The following is a 1,569-nucleotide window of genomic DNA, read 5'->3' on the forward strand; positions in this document are numbered from 1 at the left end:
GCCTTTCCTTCACAGGTACACTGTCTTAACTTTTGTTTCCCTCCTGCAGTTCGTAGCTGCTGCTTATTACAAAAAAAGGATCTGGTATCTTTTTCCATTCTCCCTGTTCTGGCTGCCCCAGACAGGACCACATTGTCTGGTCCTTGTTAAAAATAGCAAAGCCACATTGCACTAGCTGCCTGTGTCTATGACAGTGCTGCATCTTTGAATGAGAGATTCAAATGGAGTTTCCGTGACATTGGATTGTTTTTTTTATTTAAAAACAAGGAAGGCAAGTCATTTCTGAGCATGCTCTTCCTCTGTGCTGGGCTAAAGGGACATCATGCAGCTCATAGAACTTTTGGGATTCCTCCCAAAAGCATCCCAGTTAGCTGGGAGGTTGTAAGAACTGCTTCATGTTGTGATAGATGGCGCCAGCATCCCCTCTCTCAAAGCATCAACAAATCCTAGAAATCATTTTTTAGTTCCAGATTTTCTGTGTTTCTCACACAAACTGTCATTTCTTCTGGTTTAAAACTGCATGCTTCGGCAACACTAATAGTAGAAAATCCACGGGTACAGAGCACCCTTTATTAACGACGAGATATCCTTTCCCCCTCTTGTCATACAGGTTTAAAGTCAGTGGCCCCAGATGATCACCCAGATGTATTTGCCCACTATATCACGAAATTCTTTGTTTTTGACCCCATAAATGATAGGGTTGAGCATGGGGGGGATGAGGAGATAGAGGTTGGCCAAGATGATGTGAACATGGGGAACAGTGCCCTGACCGAACCGGTGATTCAGAATGGTGAAGAGGCCGGCAGTATAAGAAATCAGTATCACACAGATGTGGGCTGTGCAGGTGTTGAGGGCTTTCTGGTGGGCTTGCTTGGAGGAGATTCTGAAGACGGCCCTGATGATCAGACCGTAGGACAGGGCAATGAGCGTCAGGTCTAACCCGATGAGTACAAATGCTATCACCAAACCATATATCCTGTTAAATGTGATGTCCCCACATGATATCTTCGCCACAGCTATGTGCTCGCAGTACGTGTGAGGGATAATGTGGTTGCCACAGAATGGCTGCCTGTGTAAGAGCAGGGGCAGGGGCAGGATGCAGAGAACAGCTCTTGTCAAACCCACTAGCCCTAGCTTAGCTATTTGTGCATTGGTGAGGATGGTGGTGTATCTCAGAGGGTTACATATGGCAACATAGCGATCGAAGGCCATTGTCACAAGGACGGCTGACCGCGTAGCAGAAACCGTGTGAAGGAAGAATGACTGGGTGAGGCAGCCACCCACAGTAATGCTTTTTAAATTGAACCAAAATATACACAGGGCTTTCGGCACGATGAAGGTAGGCGTGGCGATGTCTGTGAGCGCCAGCATGCAGAGCAGCAGGTACATCGGCTTCTGCAGGGTCTGCTCTTTGCCTACAACATACAGAACTGTGAAATTTCCCAACAGGCTGATAAAGTAGAACATAGCGAAAGGGATGGAAATCCAGATGTGGGCAGCTTCCAGGCCAGGGATGCCCATTAGGATAAATGTTGAAGGGTCAGAGGGGGTGAGGTTGAAACCTGCCAT

The 1,569-nt window shown here is 47.2% G+C and overlaps 1 protein-coding gene across 1 annotated transcript; it reads right to left on the reverse strand.

Moving 5' to 3' along the window:
* Positions 1-618: 618 nt before the first annotated feature.
* On the reverse strand, positions 619-1,569 carry LOC123362390 (olfactory receptor 52D1-like). The gene has a single exon (XM_045002735.1). The coding sequence runs from the start codon at positions 1,567-1,569 to the stop codon at positions 619-621; it is 951 nt and encodes a 316-aa protein (XP_044858670.1).

Source organism: Mauremys mutica, chromosome 1, assembly GCF_020497125.1.
Source record: "Mauremys mutica isolate MM-2020 ecotype Southern chromosome 1, ASM2049712v1, whole genome shotgun sequence".
In the NCBI taxonomy this organism is placed as follows: domain Eukaryota; kingdom Metazoa; phylum Chordata; order Testudines; family Geoemydidae; genus Mauremys; species Mauremys mutica.